Below are 27030 nucleotides of genomic sequence, written 5' to 3'. Positions count from 1 at the left end.
TGCATGGACTAGTTTTTCAGCATCACCCCTGGACAGAATGTTTCTAATTTTGGCGATATTCCTGAGGTGAAAAAAGGAAACTCTGGAAACCTGTTTAATATGGGATTTAAATGACATGTCTTGGTCGAAAACAACACCAAGATTTTTAACTTTATTACCAGAGGCCAAGTTAATGCCATCCAGATTAAGTGATTGATTAAGAACTTTATTTTTTGAAGACTCTGGCCCAAAGATTGCAACTTCTGTCTTGTCAGAATTTAAATGCAGGAAATTTAAAGTCATCCAGCTTTTGATGTCATCAAGACATGACTGCAGTCGAAGTAACTGATTGGATTCATCAGGATTTATGGATAAATATAGCTGAGTGTCATCAGCATAACAGTGGAAATTAATCCCATGCTGTCTGATGATTTTGCCAATCAGAAGCATATATATAGTAAATAGAATTGGTCCAAGGACTGAACCCTGTGGTACTCCACAGGTGACCCTAGAGTTTGAGGAAGATTTATTATTAACATGAACAAACTGGAATCTGTCTGACAGATAAGATTTAAACCAGCCTAATGCTTTTCCCTTAATCCCTACAGTATGCTCAAGTCTTTGTAGGAGAATATTGTGATCAACTGTATCAAATGCAGCACTGAGATCTAACAGGACAAGTATAGACACAAGTCCATTATCTGAGGCCATGAGAATGTCATTAGTGACCTTCACCAGAGCTGTTTCAGTGCAATGATGAGCTCTAAAGCCTGACTGAAACTCCTCAAGTAGGTCATTACTTTGTAAATGTTCACATAGTTGATTAGCAACTACTTTCTCAAGAATTTTAGATAAGAAAAGAAGATTAGATATAGGTCTGTAATTTACTAACTTATCTTGATCAAGAGATGGTTTCTTAAGTAAAGGTTTAATAACAGCTACTTTAAAAGCCTGTGGTACATATCCATTTACCAAGGATAGATTAATCATGTCTAAAATAGGACCACTGTTCAGAGGGAATACCTCCTTAAACAACTTGGTTGGGATTGGGTCTAACATACAGGTAGAAGGTTTAGATGAAACTAAAATTTTAGATAGCTCAGAAAGCTCTACTGCTTTTAAACAGTTCAGACACTGCGCAGGTTCTAAAGATTCCTCCAATGCTGCCTCACTTACTGAGGACGAGGTAATCATGTTTGAGAGGATGCCAATTATTTTATTTTTAATGGAATCAATTTTATTTATGAAGAATCCCATAAAATCATTACTGCTAAGAGCTAAGGGAATGGATGGATCAACAGAGCTATGACACTGTGTAAGTTTGGCAACTGTACTGAAGAGAAATCTAGGATTATTCTTATTCTCCTCAATTAATGATGAAAAATATGCTGCTCTATCTCTGCGAAGGGTCTTGTTATACAACAATAGACTGTCCCTCCAGATTAGGTAGGATTCCTCTTGGTGTGTAGAGCGCCATTTTCTCTCCAATTTCCTAACATTGTGCTTCAAGGAACGCAGCTCTGAATTAAACCAAGGAGCCAGCTTCCTGTGAATAATCACCTTCTTTTTCAAAGGAGCTACATTGTCTAATGCAGAACGCAATGACGAAGTCATACCGTTTACAAAGACATCTATTTGTGAATTGGAAGAAACAACATTGCTGCTATCTGCAGGGTATTTCTGCAATACTGACGATATTAAGAGGGGGACAGACTTTTTAAAGTTTGATGCAGCATTGTCCGATAAAGATCTACTATAATGGAACCCTCTTTTGGGGGTGGAGAACTCAGTTAGATTAAACTCAAATGTTATTAAAAATGATCAGATAGGACAAGGATGTGAGGAAATACTGTTAATTCTTCACAATCAATGCCATATGTCAGCACAAGGTCTAAAGTATGGAGCCAAGAGTGCGCCGGTTTATGCACATTTTGAGCAAAACCAATTGAATCTAGGATAGTTTTAAAAGCTACACTAAGGTTATCTCTGTCCCATAGTGTATATTATAACTAGTGTTGAGAAAAACAGGGTCTCATCTTTCAGGACAAAGAAAAGCACGCAGCTTACAGGATGTTTTGGAAGCTGGTTTATGGCTTTTAGGCCATTTGGCTGGACCCCTTTGAGTAATAAATTAGCCGTACTGCATGGGCACCTTAAGAATTGATGACAGCTTGAAGCCATGGATTCTGCCCCCACAGATCTACAGCCTAATCAGGAGGGGTTTGTTGGTGTGATAAAAGAATGTCTTTGTGAACCTTTGATTAGACAAAAACTGCAATGCCTAAGAGAAGGAAGTGGGTAACAACTAGATTGTAAGTTTCTGTCTCCTTTGGAAATTCCAAATGAATTAAAGGAGAAGTCCGCTCAAAATTAGAATTATAACTGCTGAAAGTACTTTAAGTATAAAATTATTATATACTGTTCAATAAATGATAAGCTTTTTTAATTAAGAGTAATTTTCATTTGAAGGCCTTTTTACGGGGGCTGCCATCTTGGTGAAGAACAGTACTGCCACCTCCCAGGTTGTGACGTCAGGTCGCGGGATCGACTGTAGAGCAAGTCCCAATGCCCTATCTGTCCCCTTGTAAATAAATATCCGTTTTCATGCCAAACTGATTTTTTAACCCCTTAAACAAAGATAGACATGGTTTTAAGCATTTAAATTTAAATTACTAATTTTACATTTTAGAAACAAAAAGACAACAAATAAACATTAAAGTATGGTTTATAGGTTGGGTTCTGCAATGTTATAAGATAAATATAAAACTCATCTTTAGAACAAATTTCTGCTTAATATGGTGATCTGCACCGCCTAATCTACTTTCAGCAGTTATCAGTTATTGCAACCGTAAAATGCAGAAAACACGGTCAGAGTGGCTCTTTCTGGGTTTTCTCTCTGCTGCTGTCACAATGAGCTGCAGCGTGTTATGAGGCGGAGGGATATTTCTGCGTCACTTAGTTTAGACCCCAAACAATCGACTTCACTTTCAGAAACAAGCCCAAAATAAACTACAACCCACAACTCATGAAATTTACAAGCGAAAAAAATAAGACCAAAGTTGCATAAAATAAGTGGGCTTTGCAACAGTGAGCACTTTAAGTGTGTTGTGTCACTCCGCCACTCTGATCGGGTAAACAAATGTTCCGGCAAATTCTACATTATAAAAAAGAAAAACCTACCGAAAAGTTTCGCTTTCATTTCATCCTGAAGACATTCTTCTTCCAAATTTTGGCTACAGACTGTCAGGATTTGTTTAACGATGAACTCAGAACACACACACGGGACAAAAGTTTGAGAGGTTTATTGAAGGGTAGATGATTGATGGGAGATGTAACCAGAGATGCAGAAATACGGAGGCTCAGGGGTGCAGGTGAAGGCAGGAGCTGACAGCCTGGAGAGAGAGTCCAACGAAGCTGGAAGGCATGGCACAGAGCAGAGCTTTCTCAGAGCGGCTAGTCCAGTTAGCAGATCACAGGAGGCACCATGCCATCGAGCTGAGCTTTCTCAGAGCGGCTATTCAGGTTAGTTGATCACTGGAAACACCAGAGCAGAACTTCCCAGGAACAACAGTGAGGTACAAAGTCTTTCAACGAGGCAGGACATACCTTAAATGAGAAAACAAAAATAGATCTTCCAAGGCGAGGACGAGGACTAGCATGGAGTGGATGAAAACAGAAGACGGACCGGCACAAGAGTCTTCTTCTTCTTCTTCTTTTAGGTTTTTTTGGCGGTTGGCAAACAACTTATAGGTGCATTACCGCCACCTTCCAGACTGGAGTATAGATTAGATGTCCTATCACTATAATCTTCCCATAAAACCTGATTTCCTAAGATAACTAAAAATGCTATTAAATATTACATCTTCAGAGGACCTTTGCAGCAGATTTTTAATATCTAAAATTACTTTATTTCTTTTTAACTCTCTGACTAATATCTCTCTTTCCCGATTGTACTTATCACAATCTAGAAAAATATGCTGCACTGTTTCTGACTCTCCACAATACTTACACAACCCTGTACTATGTTTATTAATTATTTTCAAAGTACTATTTAGCCCCGTATGCCCAAACCTTAATCTGGATATAATATCCTCTTCTTTTCTATTCCTATTACCTTCCCTACATTCCCCTACTTTTCTTTGAATGTTATAGTAAAATCTTGCCTTTTCTTCTCTATCCCATAATTCCTGCCATTTCTTTTTAAAATATATTTTACTAATATTCTTGACCTCATTTCTACTTATTTTGATATTTACCTCAACATTATCCCTTTTTGCTGCACTCTTAGCAAATTGATCCGCCAATTCATTTCCTACTATCCCAATATGAGCAGGAATCCAAATTAACTTAACCCTAGATCCATATTTTTTAATTTTAAAAATTGATTGGTTAATATTCAATATGATATCTTGTCTCGTTTCTGAGTTTTGTTCTAAGATACTTATTAATGCACTGCTTGAATCTGAACAAATCAATATTTCCTTCTTCCTTGTTTCCTCACACCACTCTAGAGCCATTAATATAGCCACTAGCTCACCTGTATAAACTGTCATTCTATCTGTTATTCCTTTATTTTTCATAATGTTTAAGTCCGGAATTATAAATGCTATTCCAATTTTATCATTTAACATTTTAGAAGCATCTGTAAATACTTGTAAATATTCAGCATATTCTTTATTTATATACTTTTCCACCTCTTTTTTTTCTATTTGTCTGCCTTTTCCCAATAAGTTTAAATCAACTTCAGGTTTTCCACTTACCCAAGGTGGAGTATTTGGAATACACATCACAGGACTAATTAAATAATGATTTATTCCTAACTCACTTATCTCATTATTTATAATCCATCCAAAACTATTGATTCTCTTTTTTTTTTATTTTTTCCTGACATGGTTGTAACATAACATTTGGAGGAAAATTTTCCTTATGCCCTTTTACATTTGCCCAATAATTTATGGCTAGTTGTTTTCTTCTAAGTTCTAGTGGCATCTCCCCCATTTCAACTTGTAAAGCTGATACTGGGGTTGTTTTCATTGCTCCACAACAAGTTCTTAAAGCCTGATATTGTATTCTATCTATTTCTTTTAGTAAACTATTAGAAGCTGAATTATATACAATACATCCGTAATCAATTACTGATCTAATTAGTCCTATATATATTGTTTTTAATACCTTCCTATCAGCTCCCCAATCTTTACCTCTTAAACATCTCATTATATTTAGGATTTTTTTACTTTTCTCAATTATTTTTTTTATATGCATCTTCCACGTAAGTTTTTTGTCAAACCAAATTCCTAAATATTTAATCTGATCTATGCTTTCTACATCATTCTCATATAATTTAAGATTTACATTTGTATTTATTTTCCTATTAGTAAAAGTAATGAACTTAGATTTAGATATTGAAATTCTAAAACCCCATTCTAAAGCCCAATCTTCTACATTATGTATTGCCTCTTGCATTTTCTTATTTATAAATGTTAGATTTTTCCCCCTTTTCCAGATAAGGCCATCATCTGCAAATAATGATACTCCAAAATATTTATCTATTTTACTAAAAATATCATCAATCATTATAACAAATAACATAGGACTTATTATACTTCCTTGAGGAGTACCGTTTTCAATTTGATGTTTTGAACTTACTTCACTACCTATTTTAACTTTTATATTTCTTCCAGTTAAAATTTTTTTTATCCATCTATAAATTTTACCCCTTAAACCTATTTGTTTTATTTTAATCAATAATCCTTCTTTCCACAACATATCATATGCTTTTTCTATATCCAAAAAGATTGCTATTAAGACCTCTTTATTCACCTGTGCCCTCCTAATTTCATGTTCTAAATATAGTATAGGATCTATTGTACTTCTTCCTTTCCTAAACCCAAACTGATATGGTTTAATCTTCTCCTTGGATTCCAGAAAATATATTAATCTGTTATTTACCATCTTTTCCATCACCTTACCAATACATGATGTTAATGCTATCGGCCTGTAACTCTCAGCTAAATGTGGATCTTTGCCAGGTTTACAAATGGGAATAATTATAGCTTCTTTCCATTTATCCGGTAAAATTCCTTCCTCCCATATCTTATTATACATTTCTAGTAATATCTTCTTACTTTTTTCACTAAGATTATTCAACATAATATAATTAACTTGATCCTCCCCAGGTGTTGATTTATTAGAATTTTTTAATGCTCTATTTAATTCCATTAAAGAGAATTTCATATTCATAATATTCTCATCATCTTCATCATTACACAGCAGCTCACTGTGATTTTTTAATGTCGTTTCCCGTCCTTTTTTTTCAGTATTACTAAAGATTCTCCATACTATGTATCTTAGTAAATGCTCTTGCTAACAATTCAGCTTTATTCTTATTATCTATTATAGTGTTACCATTATCTTTTATTACTGGAAAGAAGTACTCTTTTGATTTACCTGACATTTTTTTAATGGTATTCCATACCCTGTCTAATGCCGTATTTTTCCCCAATGACTCGCAATATTTTCTCCAATAATCTCTCTTAGCATTTCTTATGATTTTCCTGACTTCTGCTTGTTTTCTCTTATAATTAATTAGATTTTGGAAGCAAATATATTTCTTCAGATTTTTATAGGCCTTGTTTCTTGATTTAATTGCCATTGAACACTCTAGAGTCCACCAAGGAACTATCTTCTTCTTTTTAACCCCTTTACTTCTAGGAATGACTTTTTTTGCTGCATGAACAATACTATTACTAATTTCTAAATTTAAATCATTTATTGGTTTATTTATATCCATCTTTACCATACCCCCTTCACTTATTCTTTTATAATTTTCCCAATTTGTATCCCCAAATCTCCATTTCCCTTGACTTTCTACCTGCTCTTCTTCTATATCCATTTCTACTTCAACAAAAATTGGGTAATGATCACTTCCTATAGTGTTATTTTTATATACTTTCCAGCTACAACTATCTGCCAAAGATTGTGATACCAGTGTCAGATCAATGGCTGATTCTTTACCTCTTATCAAATCTACCCTAGTGCCTACACCATTATTTAACACTACCATTTCTATTTCCTCAATCAATTCTTCTAAGATTCCACCATTATAATCATCTTGTTCTCCCCACAAAGTACTATGTGCATTAAAATCCCCACACCAAATTATTTTCCCTCTCCAGTGTCTAAGGATCGTTTCAAGTTTTGCTTTCTCTATTTTCTTACAAGGATTATAATAGTTTATTATTTTAATGACATCATTATTTGTCCAAACTTTAACCGCATTTAGTTCTAGATCCGTATTTATTTGCATTTGAATAAATTTTATGTTTTCCTTTATAAATATAGCACATCCTCCTCCTCCACTTCCATTTATTCTATCTTTACGTAAAACTGCATAACCATGAATACTGAATTGCAATGTTGATTTAAGCCATGTTTCTTGAATACATATTATGTCTGGTTTTATACTTAATTTGTTAATGAACCCTTTAAATTCCTGTCCGTTAGCTATTAAACTTCGAGCGTTCCATTGTAGTATTAGAATTATGTAGTGATTTGAGGGCCTTCATTTTCAGATGGTCCTTCTCCACATCTAAGTTCATCCTGAACTTTTTCCCATGACAGATCTTTGACATTAAAGAATTTTGTTGCTGCCTTTACTATAATTTTTATTTTTTCAGTCTTAGTCCTTACTTGTTCTGAACAATTAATGATATATGCTAGAAATGGAATCAGTTTTTCTAACGTGACATTATTTTGAGTATCTTCTGTCTCCTTTCTCCTTTCTAACTTTGTTTTGTTAGCATTTCCCGTACTTTTCACCTCTTTCACTGCTTCAGCATAATTAATTTTTTTATCAGTTTTAATTTTCTGAACTTCAGTTGCTTCTTTCCTCACCACACAACCTGCATAAGCTGCAGTATGATTACCTCCACAGTTACAACATTTAACTGGATTCTCTCCACATTCCCCATAAGGGTGTTCACCTCCACATCTACCACACCTTTATTTTCCTCTACATACATTTGCAATGTGACCATATCTTTGGCACTTATAGCACCTGAGAGGTGGTGGAATATAAGTTCTTACACTGAAACTCATGTATCCAATCATCACTTTATCAGGTTTAACTTCATCTTTGAATTCCAGTAACACAGATGTACTATCCACTCTTTCCCCATTTCTAAAAGCCTGTAATCGTTTTATGTCTGAAATCTCTCCTCCTTTTATTATTCTCTTTAGTTCTTCCAAGTTTTCTCCTATCGGGATCCCTGATATTACTCCTTTTGTTCCTCTTTCTTCCCCCACTACCTTCCTTTCCACCACTTCTTTTTTACACACTACTTGGAGTTTTAATGCCTTATTCTTTTGTTCAGCATTCTTACAGATTATAAGAAGGCTCCCATCCCTTAAAACTTTAGCCATTTTCATATCTCCGACAACTTTCTTTAGTCCATTTGATAAATTGATCGGACTCACCCCAATCATATCTTGTCCTTTTTTAAATTTTAATATAACCTTGAATTCTTCCATCATTTTTTTCTTCCTCACCTCAACACTTTCTTCCTCATCTTCCAAAGATCTTTTACCTATATTTAGTCCTTTTTTACTCTTGTCTCTCCCTCCTCCCCCTTTTCTATTTTCTACTAACGCCCAACCTGTATCCATATTTTCATCTTCTGAACATCCCCCACTACAACTAGCCATCTTAATCTACTCACAGTCCAGATTATGCCAAAACCGCCTTAGAACTTGACTTTTTACTCGCCAGAAATCGCTTAAACTCTTCCACTCTTAGAAATCCGCATTCTCCAATCTCGCACACCTGCCGCTGTCCACAGCCAACTCCCGGCACAAGAGTGAGACAGAGGGAGGCTTAAATAGGGAGACTAGCAGGTGAAATGCATCTGACTGAATAATTACCAACAGGTGTGACTGACTGCAAAGGGGGTGAAGGGAAAGCTTAAGTGAGGGGAAGGGAGGAGCCAAGACTAACAGAAATAAAGGTCAAATCATAATTACAACCTAAAAGAGATGAAAACTGAAATATAATATTAAACAGAAAGCTAAGTCAAAACTCTGCCATGACACAGACAACATGTTTTATCTCTGGCCAGAAGCATGATGGAAAATCCTTTCTTCAAGTAGGTAATCCAGCAAAACAGCCCATGGTGGATCATGACTTGGAAAGGTGAAAAAACAAATGTTTTTTCCACTTTTACCCGATGTATTGGAACATCCAACTGCCATGCACGTGAGCATTGTTGCATCAACTCTAGCTTTCGCGAATTTCAGTGGTGAATTAATCTGGAAATCCGAAATAATTGTTCCTGATCGCAGCTGTGTACGACAGTTCCTATTGAGTTTGCTAGTAAAGCGCGGTGAACTGCCATCGGCTCTCCGCTTATCCATGTCACAGGATGTGATGTCAGGCCATTACTGCCCACATTTGGGCAGTAATGGCCAGTATTTGGGCCATACACAGTGGTCCAGACGACAATTTATCCTTTTTTTCTTATTGATTAACGCTAAATTCATTAAATAACCACAAACGTATTAGTTTTAGGTATAGCTAATGATCCCCTGATTTTTGCTTGTTGACCGGACTTCTTCTTTAAATATGCATATTTTAAATGTTTGCCTCTGATCATTGTTTCTCCTTTACTGTCAAATCTTAAACCGAGGTGAGACGGGCCTTCAGAAATAATCAGGAGCAGACCCTTATTAATATTAACACTAGACTGAAAATGTCTAGAGATAATCTGGTGATAATTTACATACAGGAGACGGCCAAATACTAACATGGACATCCAGATATATTTAGAAGCTTTTTACCAAACCAAAGACTCAGCAGCTCTGCAGTAGAACCAAGACCTGAAGAGACTGAAAAGATTCTCTGTGTGGGTCAAACAGGACATTGATGTGAAGAGCAGATGTTCATCTGATGATGATATCACTGATAAGTCATCATATTTTAGTCTGTTTATCAGTGTTTATCAGTCTGATTTAACTAACGGATGTTATTGTTTCTCCACAGACTAGTAGGCTGTATTCTCTCACTGACTGAATGTGAAGCTGTGGCCTCAGCTCTGAAGTCCAACCCCTCCCATCTGACTGAACTGGAAATAGATGAGATCCATGGAGGGAGAACCTTTGCAGACTCTGGAATGCAGCATCTCTGTGAGATCCTGGAGACTCCAGTCTGTAAAGTAAAGAAGCTGAGGTTGGTTTAATCTTCACTACTTTAAAACTTATTTAATCAATATTTTTTTTACATATTTTCTTTACAGCCAAACAGCTGTCCAAATGTTTTGCCTTGTAAATCATTTATTTTTTTTTCTGATATGTTCAAAGGTTTTAGTCATGAACCAAAATTGCCCTGGTACTAAAAACTCATATTTCCCCCCTTGTTTTCGGATGGGCTGCACAGTGGTACAGTGGGTAGCGCTGTTGCCATGTAGTAGAAGGTCCTGGGTTCAAGTCCTATCCTTGCCCTGGGTCTTTCTGCATGGAGTCTGCATGTTCACCCTGTGTATGCATGGGTTCTCTCTGGGTACTCTGGCTTCCCCCCACGGTCCAAAAACATGACTGTTGGGTTAATTCTCTTTATGTGTGAGTGTGTGCATGAATGGTTGTTTGTCCTGTCTGTCTCTGTGTTGCCCTGCGATAGACTGCCGAACTGTCCAGGGTGAACCCTGCCTCTCACCCATTGACAGCTGGAAATAGGCACCAGCACCCCTCACGACCCCACAAAGCATAAGCGTGTTTGAAAATTGATGGATGGATAATTTCAGTTCACACTTAAAATGTTTTGGAGAATAGGTCAAATGATGTGAATTAATGATGGAGAGGTTTCAGTTTGATTCTGGAACGGTTCAGATGACAAGATAGGATAGACGAGTAGTGCTAGGATCACATACAGACTAAGATGATAAGTTAAATAAAAATAATAAAATAGTAATATCTAAAAAAAATTACTGTTTGAGAAGAACAAAGACAGAAAATGTAAAATAAATAAAACCGATGGAGCCACTAGGTTCCACCACCTCAGCTTTGTCCTGAAGCTGCTGTTCTGTTGGGCCGGGTCAGAGAGGAACAGTCCTCTTCAATCTGACAGCTTAGTCAGACAAAACCGGAACAAACTCAACGTGTCAGGACCCAGCAGTGTGGGTATTAAAACTTCACCACAATATTAAAAAGTAAAAAAATCTACTGCAGCAGACGGTCTCTGTAGTGGTGTAGTGATCCCTGGAGAAATGGGTATACTCACTGTTTTTGCCCTTTTTTAACGCAGGCCAGAAAAATGCCCTGTTTAAGAAACAATCACATGAAAGACTGCTCTATTTAGTTTGCCCCTCAGTAGTGTTTGCTTATTCTCACATAGTTTGTTAGGTATTACTGATCACACAGGCAGTCTACTTAAAAGTAAAATCATTCAAAATCATCATTCAAATTATTCAATAAAACAATATGTAATAAAAATAATTACATAAAAAAAACATTTACACTGCGACAGACTGGCGACCTGTTCAGAGTGAACCCTGCCTCTCGCTCATTGAACACTGGAGATAGGCACCAGCACCCCTGTCGACCCCATGAGGGATAAAGCGAGTCAGAAGATGGATGGATGGATGGATATGCATTTACAACTGTAATATACTCTCTGAACCCAGTAACCTTTGCTGATACCACAGTATATTAGATACTATATTAGTATATAAGACAGACCTGCTTTCTGCAGGAGTGTAAAGAGATTGCAGGTGGAATAAAACAACATTACAATATAAAGTGCAGCAGTGATCAAATGTAAAAATTCACATGAAAAACAGTTTGCAAAAAACAGTGTGCAGAAGTATGTTCAACCATCGTTTATATGCTTTTCCTATCTGCCTCTCAGCCTGTTCGGACGCTTTTTTCTCTGCTCTCTGCTTGCTTGCATTTTCCTGCCTTTTACTTTTTATCTCCTTTTTATCTCTTAACCTAAACCACAGAAAGTTGGATTTAGTTTTTATTTATTTATTTTCTTTTTATTTTCTTTTACTTATTTTTTGATTTGGATTTTGAAAAGATGCCTTCCTTCAACACAATGGACTTTGACAAGCTTTTACAGAAGATAGCTGTTATGGAACTGAAAATCTGTCGACTTGAAGTGAATTATGATGTAAACGCCGCGAATGGAAATGATACGACCCTGCCCGTGATTCCGAGCGGTGACCACCAGCCCAGCGACTCAGCGAACAAACAGTTCCCTGAGGAAAATGAGAATCCCTGGACCACTCTGGGTGCAAGACCAAAGGACCAACGAACCCCACGCCTAGACAAAGAAAACTGGCCGAGACTACAGAGAGATGTCCCAGGACAAGTGAAACAACAGCGGGCTGTTCCCACAACAAATGATAGGAGTAAACCTGCTGGAAATGCTGGAATTCCTTTACGAAACAGATTTGCTCCGCTCCAAAATGTGACCCAGGAGGACAAAAACCAGAGGTATGTCAACGATTTTCGTTCTAAGACATCAGAGAAAAGACATGCCACAGGGCCAAGGACCCTGATATTATGCAATGGTTCTGTAAGGGGGATTAAACACTTCTGTAACAAGAAAAACACAGAGGTGTTGATTTATAACGATATGAACTGTGGCCTGGTGTCTGATTTAACAGACATCCTTCAGACAGACCTTCCAAGGATCTTGAGAAAACGGCCGACCTTGGAAAACCTCATAATACAAGCTGAAGCCCTGAAGGACGTCAACCATATAAGAAAATCAGAAGTATTAAAAGAGGATTACATTCGTTTGTTGAAACTTGTTGATGGCCTGAATGTCAAGGTTCTTCTTAGCGGGCCTTACCCACCCGCTAACTGCGGAGACGAGATTTTTTCCAGAATTCTGATGCTAAACAAATGGCTGGAAAAAACATGCAAAGAAACAACTGTAACCTTCATAGACAACTTTAACATATTTTGGGAAAGAAGACATCTGTTCAACAGAGATCGTTTCTCTCTAAATAGGTCAGGTGCAAAACGGCTGATTTCAAACATCTTCTATTCTGTGAACCATGCGTCATCAGCTTTGTTCCAAAACAAAGAACATCCAGTGCCAAAACAAATGATAAGCCCAGTGCAGCCCGAACAAGCCAAGATAAACATGGCCATCCCCTTCTTCTCCACAAAGCCCAGAAGTTCCTTTTCTGGAATTTTCTCATAACATGAACAAAGTATTTAAGATTGGCCTACAGATGACATCCTCTCCACATAGCCATTCTGCTGTGAATAAACCAGGATTCTCCAAAGGCCTGAGAGCCTCAGATCCTCCTCCTCCACGTATCACAGAACACTCTGGTACCGAGGAACTCCAAATTACTTCGCTGTGATACAGATTGGGCCCTGGCCACACGTTTATCAGACATGAGAGTTCCCAGCATCAGCCGGGGCCTTTCGCCGGAGATTATGGAATATCTGTGATAATACGTGGCAGAAATAAGAAAAACAAAAGGATAAACAGGAACAAATACTTAAAAATCATAAACTGTCAGATGCAACCTGTCACAGAGACATCATCAACCACTAAGTCATATAAACTGGGTTTATTAAATATTAGATCTCTGTCAGGAAAATCCCTTTTAATTAATGACTTCATTATTGACAATAATCTTGATGTAATGTTTTTAACAGAAACATGGCTGCATGAATTTAGTGAAGCAGCTATACTGATGGAGTCGACTCCTCCAAACTACAATTTTCTTTGTGAGAGCAGACAGCAAAGGAAAGGTGGAGGAGTAGCAACATTGTTTAATGATTCACTAAAGTGTAAAAAGGTGTTTTTAGGACAATTTGACTCTTTTGAACATTTGGCTCTCCAGGTAAAGGGCCCGGTACGAACTATGTTTCTGAATGTGTACAGGCCTCCTAAGTCCACAACAAACTTTTTTAATGATTTTAGTGACCTGCTGTCTGTGATATGTGTTGATTATGACTGTTTAATTATTGTTGGAGACTTCAACTTTCACGTTGACAACCCTGAAGACAGAAGTGCAAAAGAACTGTGTGACACACTTAGAAACTTTGGTTTAAGTCAACACGTTAAACAGCCAACACACAAACAGGGACATATTTTAGACTTGATCATCACTAAAGGTCTAAAGATTTCACAGGTCAATGTAACTGATGTTGCCCTATCTGATCACTTTTCTGTTACCTTTGAAAGCATAATTTCCAGTGACTCATTTAGCCAAAGGGACATCGTAAGAAAACGCACCTTTAAGGACAATGCCACAGAAAATTTTATTCAAGCTTACTCTGATACTTCAACCTTGGGCTGCAACTCAGTAGATGAGCTAGTAGATAACTTTCAGTCTAAAGTCTCAGACATCATTAACTGCATTGCTCCAGTCAAAGTGAAGTTTTTTTCCGGGAAGAAAAAATCTCCTTGGAGAAATGCTCCATCAGTTAGAAGTGAAAAAAGGGAATGTCGTAAAGCTGAACGCAGGTGGAGAAAGAATAGACTCCAGGTTCACTATGACATCTATAAAGAGAGACTTTACAGATATAACTTACAACTGAAAAATGCTAGGGAATCTTTCTTCTCTGAGATCATCAAGAAAAACATTAATAATGCTCGTGTCTTATTTTCCACAGTTGACAGGCTAACAAATCCTCCTGTGTCCGTGACTTCCGAACTCCACTCCACCAGGGCCTGCAACGAATTTGCTAACTTCTTTGCTGAAAAAATCCTAAAAATTAGAGGATCACTTTGTACTACCATATCAACACCAGAACCAATGCTTTATTCAGCTGGAACTATTTCCAGCACCAGCTGCTTCAGCTAAAAATCAGGCCCGAAATCTGGGAGTAGTGATGGACTCAGACCTGAACCTCCAAAAACATCTAAAGACAATTACAAGGTCGGCTTTCTATCACCTGAAGAACATTTCTAGGATTAAAGGACTGATGTCTCAGCAGGATCTGGAAAAACTAATCCATGCGTTTATATTTAGTAGAATTGATTACTGCAACGGTGTTTTCACAGGTCTGCCTAAAAAGTTGATCAGACAGCTGCAGCTGATCCAGAACGCTGCTGCCCGCGTCCTCACTAAGACTAAGAAAGTAGAGCACATAACTTCTTTGCTGAAAAAATCCTAAAAATTAGAGGATCACTTTGTACTACCATATCAACACCAGAACCAATGCTTTATTCAGCTGGAACTATTTCTGACAAAATGTCCCATTTCAGCGAAATAAACCACAAAAGCTTAGAGCAGATCATTCAGCAGCTAAGTTCCTCCTCCAGCTGCCTTGATGTTCTCCCCACAGCTTTCTTTAAAAAAGTTTTACCTGGCATAGCGTCTGATTTGACCCAGATAATAAACACGTCCCTCCTGTCAGGTGTTTTCCCCCAGTCCCTAAAAACAGCAATTATCAAACCACTGCTGAAAAAGAACAATTTAGACAAACTTCTACTCCAGAACTACAGGCCCATCTCAAACCTCCCCTTTATCAGTAAGATTATTGAAAAAGCTGTATTTCAACAATTAAACACCTTCTTAACAACGACCAGCCGCTTTGACGTATTCCAGTCAGGTTTCCGTGCTCACCACAGTACAGAGACCGCCCTTATCAAGGTTTTTAATGACATCCATATAAATACAGACTGTGGAAGAACCACCGTGCTGGTTCTATTGGACCTCAGTGCAGCATTTGATACTGTCGATCACTCCATTCTGTTAGAGCACCTGGAGAACTGGGTCGGCCTCTCTGCTACAGCTCTCCACTGGTTTAAATCCTACTTAAAGGACAGGGACTTTTTTGTATCAGTAGGTAACCTTACATCGAAGATTACAAAAATCACATGTGGGGTTCCCCAAGGGTCCATCCTGGGTCCCCTCCTATTCAATATCTACATGCTCCCTCTAGCCCAGATAATAAAAAATAACAACATCAGCTACCATAACTATGCAGACGACACACAGCTCTACATCACCATGTCACCAGGTGACTATAAACCAGTTCAAGCACTGAGTAAATGCCTAGAAGAAATCAATGCATGGATGTGTCAAAATTTTCTTCAGTTGAACAAAAACAAAACAGAGGTAATAATATTTGGACCAATAGAGGAGAGATCAAAAGTTAGCACACAGCTCCAGCTGCTTCAGCTAAAAATCAGGCCCGAAATCTGGGAGTAGTGATGGACTCAGACCTGAACCTCCAAAAACATCTAAAGACAATTACAAGGTCGGCTTTCTATCACCTGAAGAACATTTCTAGGATTAAAGGACTGATGTCTCAGCAGGATCTGGAAAAACTAATCCATGCGTTTATATTTAGTAGAATTGATTACTGCAACGGTGTTTTCACAGGTCTGCCTAAAAAGTTGATCAGACAGCTGCAGCTGATCCAGAACGCTGCTGCCCGCGTCCTCACTAAGACTAAGAAAGTAGAGCACATAACCCCAGTTCTAAAGTCCTTACACTGGCTCCCTGTATCTCAGAGAATAGACTTTAAAATACTTCTGTTAGTCTATAAATCTCTAAATGGCTTAGCACCTAAATACATCACAGACTTGTTATCAGCGTATAAACCCTCCAGACCACTAAGGTCTTCTGGCTCCAGCCTTCTCTGCATACCTAGAACCAGAACTAAACAAGGAGAAGCAGCATTTAGTTCCTATGCTCCACTTATCTGGAACAAACTTCCAGAAAACTGTAAAGGTGCAGAAAGCCTGAGTTCCTTTAAATCGAGATTAAAAACACATTTGTTTAGAATTGCCTTTGAATGTTCAAGTTAAAATGCTTTACTGTTTTCAAATGTTCTTTTTTGTTTCTACACTATCCCTACTTGCTTTTATTCTGTTTTATTTTCCTATATTTTAATCATGTAAAGCACTTTGCATTGTCTCTGTACTGAATTGTGCTATATAAATAAATTTGCCTTGCCTTGCCTTGCCTAAAATAATGGTGCAAAAAGGCATTTGTGTAGAAACGTACGGTGCAGTGCAAATAATATGTGCAAAATTGCAGTAAATGTTGAGTTGTTTACTGTTTGAATGGATGATAAAAGTTCAGCAATGTTGGTAGTGCCAAATATGGATGCGATTATGATGTGGAGTCCAGTTTAAAGTTCAACAGTCTGATGGCAACAGGGAAAAAGCTTTTGCAGAGCCTGGTGGACCTGCAGCGGATGCTGCGGAACATCTTCCCAGAGGGCAGCAGGGAGAACAGTCAATGGTGGGGTTGTGAGGGGGTCACTGATGTTATTGGCTAAGCAAACTCTTAAAACAAACCAAATACCTGTAACTAGATAGAAATAAAATTATTACATTCACATTTTTCTAACAGTGATGACATCAGAGGTGTTCTGTCTGACCCGGACCAACTGAGGTCTGTTGGTGAGGAAGTCTAGCAGCCAGTTGCGAAGGGGTGTGCTGAAGCCCAGATGTTCCAGTTTTCAGTAATAGTAATAATAATATCATCTTTATTGTCATTGAAATATACATTGAAACATACATTACAACAAAATTTGTTTTCTGCTTTTAACCTATCCCCGTGGGGAGCAGTGGGATGCCACATGCGACGCCTGGGGAGGAATCTGGGGTTAAGGGTCTTGCTCAGGGACCCAGAGTGCAGGCGCTGGGGATCGAACCGGTTACTTGCATCCTTCTCTGAGTGCAAGCGTGCTGCTCTAACCACTAGGCCAACACTCCCCCCCTACCAGATGCTGTGGGATGATGGTGTTGAACGCTGAACTGAAGTCCAGGAACAGCATCCGCACGTAGGTGTTCTTCTTCTCCAGGTGTGCCAGGCTCAGGTAAAGAGCAGAGGAGATGGTGTCCTCAGAGGAGTGGTTCTGTCGGTAGGCAAACTGGAACGGGTTGAATGTTGGGGGGAGACTGGAGACGATCTGTTGTTTCACCAGCCTTCAAAGCAATTCATCATGATGGGAGTCAGCGCAACAGCCCGGTAGTCGTTGAAACAGGTGACTTGAGGTTTCTTCGGCACCGGAATGACGGAGGCAGACATAAAGCATGTTGGCACTGTGGCTTGGTCCAGCGAGGTGGTAAAAATGTCTGTGAGGACACCAGCCAGCTGACCTGCACACTCCTTGAGCACCCCATTACCACAGTAATCCAGGGTCGTTGGTTGGCCCGGGTGATGATGATCTTGGTGGTACTGACGTCCTTGATGCATTTGTTGATGTAGGCTGACACAGTCATGGCGTACTCATCAATGTCAATCTTGTCCTCATAAGTTGCTGCAGCTTTGAACATGTCCCAGTCAGAGCACTCAAAACAGTCCCGGAGTGCCTCCATTGCCTCCTCAGTCCACACCCTCGCCTGCTTCACTGTAGGTTTAGCTCTGATTAGCGGGGGTTTGTATGCAGGAATTAGCATTACAGAAAGTTGGTCTGAAGAGCCGAGGTGGGGGCGGGGGGCTGCTCTGAATGCATCTTTATATTAGTGTAAATCAAGTCCAGAGTGTTCTCTCCCCGAGTTGCAAAATCTACGTGGTGACTGAAATGATGGAGAACAGTCCTCAAATTGGCCTGGTTAAAAAACCCCAGCAATGATGAAAAACCCCCTCCGTCTGTGCAGATTGCAGCTCAGAGATAGTCCGATAGAGAACACTCATAGTGTCTTTTGTATTAATGCTGGGAGGCACATAAACCGCAGTATTGCTAACAACAGTAAACTCTCTAGTCAGGTGAAAAGGTATGCAGTTAACAGTCAGAAGCTTTTTGTCCGGAGAGGAAAAGCTGGCAACTGATCAACTAGTTTTACAACAGTTTTTGTTGATGTAAACACACAGTCGCTGCCATCGCGCGGTTTAGAATAAATAGAAGTGGCAGCACCATGGTTCTTCAACCAGCTCCTTGTATACTTTCTCAGATCAAACTCGGAAGTATGCCACTGATATGAATAATCATTATGAATATGAATCATTTTTTATATGTTTGAGATCAGCTGGACAGCCCTGTTGCCAGAGTTTATATTTTTCATTAGGCTAAAGTTCCGCTCATCGTCTGCTGTACTTACAGGGAATGTTTTAAGGCAGCTCATGAGTGGTTTTAGATCCTTGGGCTGAGTACTGGGCTCCTCTAGTAGGTCCCACATCCCATTCAGGGCTTGTTCTATGCACAAGTTAAATTTCTTGCACAGTCGCGTAATTTGTTCTTTACCATGGGGCATGCTGGGCTTTGATGGCCATTTACTCTGCTCAAGGATGCTGAGGTCCTTGATGGTCTCATCTTGGAAGAACAAGCATTTCTCCAAATTGTTCACAAGGCTTTGTAAGAACTGGCCTGGATCTTATCTTATCTTAAACACTTTTTAATGGAATAAATATACTGGGTTCTTTCATGGTCTTAATTACACTTTCTGTCGTGGCAATGAGAAGAAGCGACATCCAGCATGATTGTTTGTGTGAAGTGGAGAGAGAGCTGAGTGGGTGGGCCAGGCATAGTGTTGTGCAATTATACACTGTTTAAAGTTATTTAATGTTTCATAAATAACTCTCTGTCTGTTAAGTATTGTCTGGTGATGATCAGCTCTTAAGCTGATATCAAGACAATGGTTGAAAGGGGTGAATTCGAGCACTAGCGATCTTTTTAACAGCAAAACCTGCACACACATAGAATAAAAGGAGTGACAACTTCTTTTCAAGTCCAAGAATTTAATAACAGAAATAAAATGAACATCCAGAGAATGTCACTATGTAATGCTGTTTACCTGAATTAACACAATATTTTGATTAATAAATCCTCTCTACTAGGCTAGTGAAACTTAACTAAACTACTAAGCAAAATGAAGACAAAAAGAAGCTAAGCTAAGGAACTATTTACAAGCAAAAACAAACAAAAGACAAAACAAAAGTGGTTGGTCATAATCAGAATACTTCAGTGAGTCCTGATTCACTGCAGATCTGATTAACAAAACATGGAATGGAGTTAAAACATTTGCCATGTATTTCAATCTATTCACAATGCAAAGCCCAAGTTAAACAAAACATTATTTGTTGAAATAATATTCTGAGGACCGGTTTGTCCTGTAAAATCATTTAAACCCTTACGACCGAGTTTGTTAATGTGATTCTCCCTCCGGGCGCATGGGGTCTCTGCAGCAACTCGTTGGCTAAGAGGTTACAACATAAAGTTGCCAAAATTGCCTTGAAAACCGGCATTAATATACCATATTGATGCGGGAATAAGGCAGATAACACCATTGAAGGATGGCAGAGCAGAACAGTTGCGCTTTATGCTTTAAAACTAACTCATTTTGAAATGTCTGAAACCGGATGTTAGCAAGGCTAATAGCAGTTTGGCTAGCGCAAACTACCGGTTAGCCCTTTGTTCTAAACACCATGGGTCACAAAGGTTTACAAATCGTTTCCCAATAAACCTTTTAACATAGCCCTCATCTCGCTGCCCAACCTGTTGATGCCTCATGTGTGAGTTTTGTCCACTTTGGCCATTCACGGGAGAAGCGTTGAAGGAGGGAAGTTGTTGGCGAGCTAGCGTTATCTCTGTAGCGTGAGCTAACAGCGTTGTCGGGGTTAGGAGGCCTGGTCCCTGCCGCCTTCTCTGACCCCGGTTGCAGTCACGATTTAGGCAGATTTCTCCTCGGCATGGGGCGGTGGCTTCTGTGCCGGCTTTTCAGCTCTGCGTTGCCTGGACCCAGCTTCGTCTGTGGTGCGCTGAGATTAATTGTGATTCCTTCACTTCGGCATCTATTTTAAGCAGAAGTGAGAGACTTATCTTTGAATCGGCTGGCAGTTTCTCCCTATGCCAGGGACGAACTGAGTTTCAGAAAGGCTCATTCTCACTCAACTTGCGGCCTCTTCCAGGCCCCATGGATGGTTCCTGGAGGCCTTCAGTCACATGGCTCCCCCCTCTCCTTGAGTGCTGGTCCTCAGAGGGTTTGGAGGTGAGAAGAAGAGTCGCAGAAGAAGAGAGCTCTTTGTCTGTGGAAGAAAGGTTTTATAGCAAGCAGGGGTCACAGCTGACCTCCTGCTGGGAAGAAGGGGCCGTCCAAGCCTTGAGGGTGTCATGTTGCGGCCAGAGTGGAATTCCTTTGTTAAACTCTTCCACTGTTCAGAATCCAATCCGAGATCAATTATTCATCATGGCATAACAGTAGCCTGTGTGCTGATTGGCTGGCGCCGCTGAGCCATGTGACGGTACAAAAGGGGAGGGGGAGCAGTAAAGTGCTGTGACACAGATGGGGAGACTGGTGAATCTGTTTAAAGGCATACTATGCAACATTTTTCAGTTAATTAATGTGTTCCCTACCATTTTGGATGGTTAAATGAGTCATTTCAGGTCGAACAAATGTTTTCTCGGCCGCCCTGGTGGTCTGTGGGGGAAATAACGCACTTGCAATTGCAAGAGACCTCGGCCCGCACAGACATGCTCAGAAGTCTCGTGCAAGACCGGGAGAGTCGGTCTTGCTTTACGGCGAGAACTCCATGTGTTTTTGCCCTGCCATTCACTATATGCATGCGCGAAAGCAACAACAAAGAACCGCGAGGAATTTTTTGTTTTAATTTTATTATTATTATTATTATCTTTTCTTTTTTTGAATGTTGGCGAGGCGGTAGCGTGAGTTTGGCGAGGCAGCCGCCTCGCCAAGACAGCGCTGCGGGAAACCCTGATGTTCATACTTTCACTGTGTTAGTCATTGTTTGTACTGCCGTTTTTTTTTACTTTTCGTTGCGTTCGCCTGTCTGCTAAGCTCAAAACAACCGCGCCTGGCTTGACAGAGAAACCAGAACAGCTGAGCATCTTTATGACAGTGCACTTTTACTTTCGCCCTCTGGGGGGAGCCTCGCTGGAAAATCAACCCTGGTTGCATAGTATACCTTTAAAAGTGGGTGTACGCAATGCTGACTGAAAAATTGGCGGGTATACGCTGTATACCCACGTATACCCTGGATTACGCCTCTAAGTCTCTGGACTCAGAGGTTTAGCCGTCCAGAGCCATTGAGCAGCAACTCAACAAGTTTGAGCAACAAGTAAAACTAAAATAAACTGAATAAACATAATTTAAATTAGTATGCAGGGCAATCTTATAAAATTTATTGTGAAAATGTTACATTTCTGACTTTCATATGAAAAAGAGAAAGTTATAGATTCATCACACAGAGTGAAATATTTCAAGCCTTTATCTTTTGTCAGTTTGATGATTCTGGTTTAACGAGAATAAAACCCCAAAATTCAGTCTCAGAAATTCAAATATTATGTAACTCCATGATATAGATGAATTCATAGAAATAGTTGCTTCTTATTGTATTTTTGTTGTAGTGTTTTACTTTCTATTGGCAGAACTATTGTCCATGTTGCTATAACATCAGTGTTGAGGCAGTGAACAGACAGTACAGCGACTTTGCTCCTGTTAACCTGTATTTCTATGTTTTTACTGGTCAGCTGAGTCTGAAATAACATATGAGTAATAGAAATCAGTAGTAATGGACCATAAAGATCCTACAGTGGAACAGATGTCGAGCTAAAGGGAGAATTTAAAAGTTTGTAAAGACAATCTGCTTGGTGGGGTGTCCAACATGGCGGCTTCGTCCTCCGTGGTGATGTCAGTAATGAAGCAGAGAACTGCTTCATGCCTTGAGTTCAGATGATAGAAGCTTACTGCTGAGAGATACTCCTGAGCTTTGAAGGCAGGAGTTATGGCCAGAACCTTTGGTGAACAGAGCAAATGTGTCATCAGAGGCTTGGTTAACCTGTGATACTGAGCTAAGCTTAAGGCTAAGCTATAGAGCACACATATGATCCCCGACTGGTTCTGAGCCAGTCGTTGGGCCTTGATGAAAGTCCTGATTGTCCAGACATGTGTTTTGGGTTAAAGATGCTTTAAATATTTTCTTTGTTGGTTGTGACGTGTGCCTGTTGCTTCTTCCTATTTCATTTATTAAAAGCTTGACTCCCCGGTTCGTAGATTTGCATATTTATTTAAATTGGTATTGCTTCCAATTGGAGACAAAAACATTTACAAGCTTCATAACACTTCATTTTGTATATTTACCCAACCCTCTATCCCATGGTGCTGCAAGCGATTATTAATTGATGTGGAATAACAGGCAAAGCAGAGACTGATTATTGTAATGTGAGATCTGTGTTAAATTAAAATGTACAACGTGATCATAGTGTTAGTTATGTGTCCTGCTTTGTCCTAGGTTGTGGTTGGCCTTGTATGTTCACAGGATTAATTTATACTGAATGTGACAAGGAGCCAGAGGAGTTAATGTTCAGGTGTGAAGAAGATGATGTAATGATGGAAGCTGCTGTCTTTTGTACTAGTTATAGTTTATGGATGTTTTCTGGAGGGTCCAGAAAACCTGGACCCTCCAAGCACCCTTGCGGCCAGCGCCACAAGCACCGATTAAAGAAACAAGATTCAATTGCAAGCTAGCCCCAACTTTTACATGCACATACATTTGAGTGTTTTCATTTCATTGGTTTAAAGTGAGGCACTAATTATCCATATTTTGTTGTTTTAAGTTTTATAAATCCTAAGCACTTTCTGTCAGTGTGTCCACTTCAGTAATAGTAATATTTGTGTCCAGTAACAGTAATATTTTTTTTCATGGCAATACCTCCAAAAGTTGTTTCAATAAATACAGCTATGTATGAATTCAGTTGCTTTTAGTTATGTATCAATTGAAGACACTATCCAGATCATACACAGCCAGTCAACCACTGGTAATGGCTGTATTTTCTTGAACAGTGTTCAGGGAAAATATCACAATGCATTGCAATAATTCTAGTATCGTGATGCATCGTGATAGAATTGCATCGTGACATGTGAATCGTGATTCGAATCGAATCGTGACTTCTTTGGCAATACCCACCCCTAGCTGAAAGTGTTAAATGATCCATGTTTAGAACATTATGGGTCTGAGAACCACTGTTCTACCAGAACCGTGACCCAGACTAGAAGACAGCAGCATTTTAAACAGACGCCAGAGCGATCAGACTTAAATATCCAGCAGCAGCAAGCGATCATGGATGGATTTATGTATACATAAATCCATCCATGATTTATGTATACATAAATCCATCCAACTCTAACCCCAGAACATCTTCATCACCAGCCGCTACTGCTGGGAAACAAACCTTGATCTGGACCTTCACATGTCATGATAGCATGTTCTGGTTCTGCTGGGTTTAACTCTTTAAATCAGTTCTACTGGATCAAATATCAGACATCAGTTCATCATGTTTCTGGGACTTTTACATTCAGGGAAATTCATTTTCTACATTTTATTATTTATTTGTTCATATTTCAGTTTTAACCTGCATCCTGTTGGCTTCAGCTTACATTTTTTATTCTTTGTTCAGATTATGGAGCTGCAGGTTGTCAGAGATCAGCTGTTCTTCTGTGGTTTTGGCTCTGAAGTCCAACCCCTCCCATCTGACAGAACTGGACCTGAGCTACAACAACCTGAAAGATGCTGGAGTGAAGGATCTCTGTGGTTTTCTTCAGAATCCCCTCTGCAAACTACAGATATTGAGGTCAGACTCCATGTTTCAGTTCTGATATTTGTGATGTGAAAGTTGTGTTGACACTAAACTGCAGACATCTGGCTGATATTCTACTGATCCACACTGAGGAGCTTCATGGTGAAGTCTGCTTTCTTCATCACTGCTTTGGCCCAGTTAAAGTTTCTTTTTGTTTCCATCTTTACTGCCTACAACAGCAACTCCTAAACTAACCTTGGATTTAATCAGCTGCTTTGGCTTCACATGTTGCTGCCCTGGACGACCTTGAGGGTTGACCTTTGCCCTCACCTGCCTCCTCATCTGGATCAGCTGCACATTAAAGAGATCCCCCATCTAGCCTTCCCCATCCAGTCCAAACTCTAAAGGATTTGGGCTCCATGAACCAAAAAAGTTCATTTGATTTTAGTTGGCTTGCTCAGCAAGTGAACTGGATGTTTGTTTTTAGCCACAACAAATCCAAGCAACGACTCAGGCCTGCAGCACTCGATTCTGGCTTCAATTATCCATATTTGAGTCAATATTAGCTGACCTGATAAGTAATGTTTTGGATTGAGAGCAGTTACCCTGATGAACCTGAGAGGTGAATATTGTTAGAAACTATTGTGACACTGCTAATAGCACATTTAGTGCGTGTCATTGTTTTTAAGAGCTGTGACCCAGATGCAGAACACAGGAGACTGGTGGAAATTAAAAGGTTTATTGAAATAGGTTTGAGAAGATGTTGTCAGGAACCAGGGACACTGAGTGGATCCTCAACTGTTCACAAACAGAACAGATAAGTTAATGAAAATGCTAAAAAATCTGGAAAATGTGTTTGGTTAAGTTTGCTTACTTGAGGGGAAGTGGAAACCACCAGGGAGGAAATAGCAAATTCTGGGAGTCCAGTTGGTTTATATAATGTGGACCTGATCAGAAGTGCATGATGGAGGGAGAGCCATGTTCCATCACAGGAGAGTCCAGGGGAGTCGGAGCCCAAACGCTGCCTTCCAGGAGCATCACTCCAAAAAGACCACTTGAATTATTGGAAATAACTCTTGAGCCAGGAACAGAACTGGAGCAGAATCCAGAACTCAGAAGCAACCTGGAAAGAGGACACACACACAATGTCAGGAAGGAGTCTGAACCAGAGTCTGAAAAGACCTCACTGATGGCTCAGGAGTAAAAATGCTGGCAGCAGACTGCTGATATACTACTCTCCAGATAAACAGTTTTCCAGATTTAGTATAACCAACAAGTAACCAGAGCTATAAAAATAAGGCCAAAGCAGGTGGCCAGGGTGATGGTGGTGGTGGGTGGGTGGGGCGGTTGGGGGGTTCAGACGTAGTATGCATAGACATTTCACTCCATGATTTAAACACTATGTTTAAATAAATATGCGCTCTCCTGCCCAAATACTTTTTTCATACATGGGTTAATTATTGTTCATTATTTACTGTTCTTTTTTCACTTTCTCTATCACACAGATCTGATCCTACATTGAATCATCTAATCCTGAGCTTTCTGAACACCAACAACAATAATTTCTTTATATTTTTTGTGTGATGTTTATATCCACATGCACACAGTTTTTTGAAAACAAAAAGCCTGGAAAAGGGTTTATAACTGGGCTGCTCTTTGTCTGGTCCCTTACCCCCTTATGATGAATGCAATAAATGGACGTCGTGTTCCCTCGCCCGGAAGCGGGCCACCGGGGCCCCACTCTGGAGTCAGGTCTGGAGGTGGGGCACGTTGGCGAGCGCCTGGTGGCCAGGTTTTTGCCCATGGAGCCCAGCTGGACTCAGCCCGAAGAGGTAAAATGGGTCCCCCTTCCAATGGGCTCACCACCTGTCGAAGGGGCCAAAGGGGAAGGGTGCATTGTACAATGGGTGGCAGTAGAGGGCAGGGACCTTGGCGTTCCGATCCTCGGCTGCGGAAGCTGGCTCTTGGGACGTGGAATGTCACCTCTGTGGTGGGGAAGGAGCCTGAGCTAGTGCGCAAGGTTGAGAGGTTCTGACTAGAGATAGTCGGGCTCACCTCGACACATGGCTCTGGGACCAGTCTCCTTGAGAGGGGTTGGACATTCTTCCACTCTGGAGTTGCCCTTGGTGAGAGGCACCGAGCTGGAGTGGGTATACTTGTTGCCCCTCATCTCGGTGCCTGTATGTTGGGGTTCTCCCCGGTGAACGAGAGGGTGGCCTCCCTCCGCATTCTTTTGGGAGGACGGGTTCTGACTGTTGTTTGTGCTTATGCACCAAACAGCAGTTCAGATTACCCACCCTTTTTGGAGTCGTTGGAAAGGTTACTGGAGAGTGCCCCTCCTGGGGACTCCCTCGTTTTGCTGGGGGACTTCAACACAATGTGGGCAATGACACAGGGACCTGGAGGGGCGTGGTTGGAAGGAATGGCCCACCTGATCTGAACTCGAGTGGTGTTCTGGTGTTGGACTTCTGTGCTCGTCATGGATTGTCCATCATGAACACCATGTTCGAGCATAAGGGTGTCCACATGTGCTCTTGGCACCAGGGCACCCTCGGCCGCAGTTCAGTGATCGACTTTGTTGTCGTTTCATCTGATCTG

At 40.0% G+C, this 27030-nt stretch overlaps 1 protein-coding gene across 3 annotated transcripts in view; it reads left to right on the top strand.

Moving 5' to 3' along the window:
• LOC105922822 (NACHT, LRR and PYD domains-containing protein 12-like) overlaps nucleotides 1-27030 on the top strand; it is a 52385-nt gene that overhangs the window by 20017 nt on the left and 5338 nt on the right. For all 3 annotated transcript variants that reach the window (XM_036125333.1, XM_036125334.1, XM_036125332.1), the window contains 2 exons: nucleotides 10013-10198; nucleotides 24313-24486. In XM_036125333.1, the coding sequence (XP_035981226.1) occupies nucleotides 10013-10198; nucleotides 24313-24486 (360 nt within the window). The remainder of the gene's footprint in view (nucleotides 1-10012; nucleotides 10199-24312; nucleotides 24487-27030) is intronic.

This window comes from Fundulus heteroclitus, chromosome 21 (genome assembly GCF_011125445.2).
Source record: "Fundulus heteroclitus isolate FHET01 chromosome 21, MU-UCD_Fhet_4.1, whole genome shotgun sequence".
Taxonomy (NCBI): Eukaryota; Metazoa; Chordata; class Actinopteri; order Cyprinodontiformes; family Fundulidae; genus Fundulus; species Fundulus heteroclitus.
This window is presented reverse-complemented; position numbering and strand designations above follow the sequence as displayed.